We start from the raw sequence: 2,394 nt of genomic DNA, 5'->3' as shown, positions 1-2,394 counted from the left end.
ACCACCACCTCTCTCTCTCTCCCGGCCTGCCCCTCGACAACTTTACAATGCCCTGAAAGGGGAGAGTGCCCCTCATCAAGATGGGCACCAGTATGCCGTGCTGCTATCAGGCCAATGGGGAGAGTGCCCCTCACAAAAATGGCCACCCCACCCTCTTTCAGCTCAATGGGCCAAGTGCCCCTCACAAAGATGGCCAACAACACCCCCATTTGTAGACTTCTGTTAAGTTCAGTTCAGTCAAATACTCTCCTGATTTTTCGGTCCCTCTGCCTCATCGTCCTTGACTAACAGAGCCTCCTCACCCAGTCAATGGATAGAGTGCCCCTCATAAAGATGGCCACCCCATTCCCATTCCCCACTCTGCAGTGCTTTCAATGATGGTTGTGATTGGGGGGATTTGCCCCTCATAAAAATGGCCACTGTGCCCCTCTTTCAGCTCAATGGGGAGTGTGCCCCTCACAAAGATGGCCTCCACCCTTCCCCAATCCACAATGCCCTCAACGGTGTTGGGGGGAGAGTGCCCCTCACAAAGATGGCCACCCCTTCCCCACTCCACAATGCCTTCAATGGGGAGAATGCCCCTCACAAATATGACCACAGCTTTAGCGCACCCCCACTCTGCATCTCCCTCAACTGGGAGAGTGCCCCTTGCCAAGATGGCCGACATAACCCTCATCTGGCTCAACGGGGAGTGTGCCCTTCACCAAGATGGCCGCCCCACCCTCGTCCACCTCAACGGGGAGAGTGTCCCTCACCAAGATGGCCACCCCACCCTCGTCCACCTCAATGGGGAGAGTATCCCTCACTAAGATGGCCACCCCACCCTCCTCCAGCTCAGTGTGGATAGTGCCCTTCGCCAAGATGGCCACCCCACCATCCTCCAGCTCAGTGTGGATAGTGCCCTTCGCCAAGATGGCCACCCCACCCTCGTCCACCTCAACGGGGAGAGTTGTCCCTCCCCAAGATGGCCGCCCCACCCTTGTCCACCTCAACGGGGAGAGTTGTCCCTCACCAAGATGGCTGCCCCACCCTCATCCAGCTCAACGGGGAGAGTTGTCCCTCACCAAGATGGCCGACGACACCCCCTCCTTCTGTTGACCACCCACCCACCCACCTCTCTGTCTCTGTGTCCCCCATCCCCTCCAGCTGGACGCAGAGCTGCACCACGATCCGTCGCCGTGACCCGTGCGACCTGAGCGCCCTCTCCGGCCCCTGCGTCGTGCTGTATGAGCTGGTGGACTTCGAGGGGCTCAGCCTGACGCTGCACGATGCCGAGACGGACCTGGCCGCCCGGGCCTTCGCCAACGCCACCGCCTCGCTGATGGTCTCGGGCGCCCCCTGGCGTTGCTGCGCGGCGCCCGACTGCGCGGGCGAGGCCGTGGAGGTCTTCGAGGAGGGCTGCTATCCCGACCTGGGGTCCTTCTCCCGCCTCATTACCGCGGCCTGGCCCGTGCGGCAGAGCCTGGAGGACCCCGCCATCCGGGTCTACACCGACACGGGGCTGGCCGGCACCCAGAGGAACTTCTCGCGCGAGGTCAACCTGGCCTACAGCGACGTGGACAACCAGGTGTCCTCGCACGAGGTGCAGGCCGGAGCCTGGGTCCTCAGCTCCGATGGGGGCAACAGGGGGCGCAAGAGGCTGGCGCTGCAGGGCCAGGTGCTTGACTACTCGGCCTACGGGCCTGGCTCTTTCAACGACGTGCTGTCCCACCTGTGCCCGCTGATGCAGGGCCGGCCTGTGGTGGTAGGGGTGAGGCTGGACTGCGCCCAGGCCCAGAGCACAGTGGGGAGGGAGGTGCTGGACGTGCTGCTGGTGAGCAACGTCTCGCCTCTGGAGCAGCTGCTGACGGTGACCCACGGCGTGGGCAGCGAGCTGGGGGTCAGCGAGACCTTCACCTTCTCCCGTCACACCGTGCTGCGCCAGGGGGTCACCTTCGGCGTCTCGGTCCACCACTTCCACTGGGGATTCTTCGCCACGCTGAGCTCGGAGCTCAGGCTGGACCTGGAGCACGGCTTCCAGGTGGAGAAGGGGGTGACCGAGAGCTGGAGCCGCCAGGTGGCCAGGGAGGTGGAGGTCCGGGCCCGGGTCCCCCCCAACGCCACGGTCATCGCCACCATCCTGCTGCAGGAGAAGACCTACGTGGTGCCCGTGGTGCTGTCGGTCAGGCTGGGATTCCAGGTGGTCGAGGAACGCGCCAATTTCACCTGCGTCGACCGGACGTGCACCACCGTGGAGTATGAGGTGCAGGACTGAGCAGGAGGAGGGTGACCGGCGCAGGACAGGACCAGGAGGGGGCGCTCTCTCTCTCTCTCTCTCTCTGTCTCCCTCTCTCCCTCCCGGGGGATGGAGGGGGCCATCCAACAGCAAGGGGTCCCCCTCTCCCGTTCCCCACT

The 2,394-nt window shown here is 63.7% G+C and overlaps 1 protein-coding gene across 1 annotated transcript; it reads left to right on the top strand.

Moving 5' to 3' along the window:
* Positions 1-964: 964 nt before the first annotated feature.
* Positions 965-2,254, top strand: LOC122545432 (epidermal differentiation-specific protein-like). Its single transcript, XM_043684458.1, has one exon. It carries the CDS (start codon positions 965-967, stop codon positions 2,252-2,254), a length of 1,290 nt encoding a protein of 429 aa, XP_043540393.1.
* Positions 2,255-2,394: the final 140 nt, after the last annotated feature.

This window comes from Chiloscyllium plagiosum, unplaced genomic scaffold, assembly GCF_004010195.1.
Source record: "Chiloscyllium plagiosum isolate BGI_BamShark_2017 unplaced genomic scaffold, ASM401019v2 scaf_47153, whole genome shotgun sequence".
Lineage (NCBI taxonomy): Eukaryota > Metazoa > Chordata > Chondrichthyes > Orectolobiformes > Hemiscylliidae > Chiloscyllium > Chiloscyllium plagiosum.
The sequence above is the reverse complement of the archived record's forward strand: the minus strand, read 5'-3'. Positions and strand labels throughout refer to the sequence as shown.

Excerpts from the sequence above, each read along its gene's own strand:
- LOC122545432 (XM_043684458.1), top strand. The coding sequence starts at position 965 with ATGGCCGCCCCACCCTTGTCCACCTCAACGGGGAGAGTTGTCCCTCAC.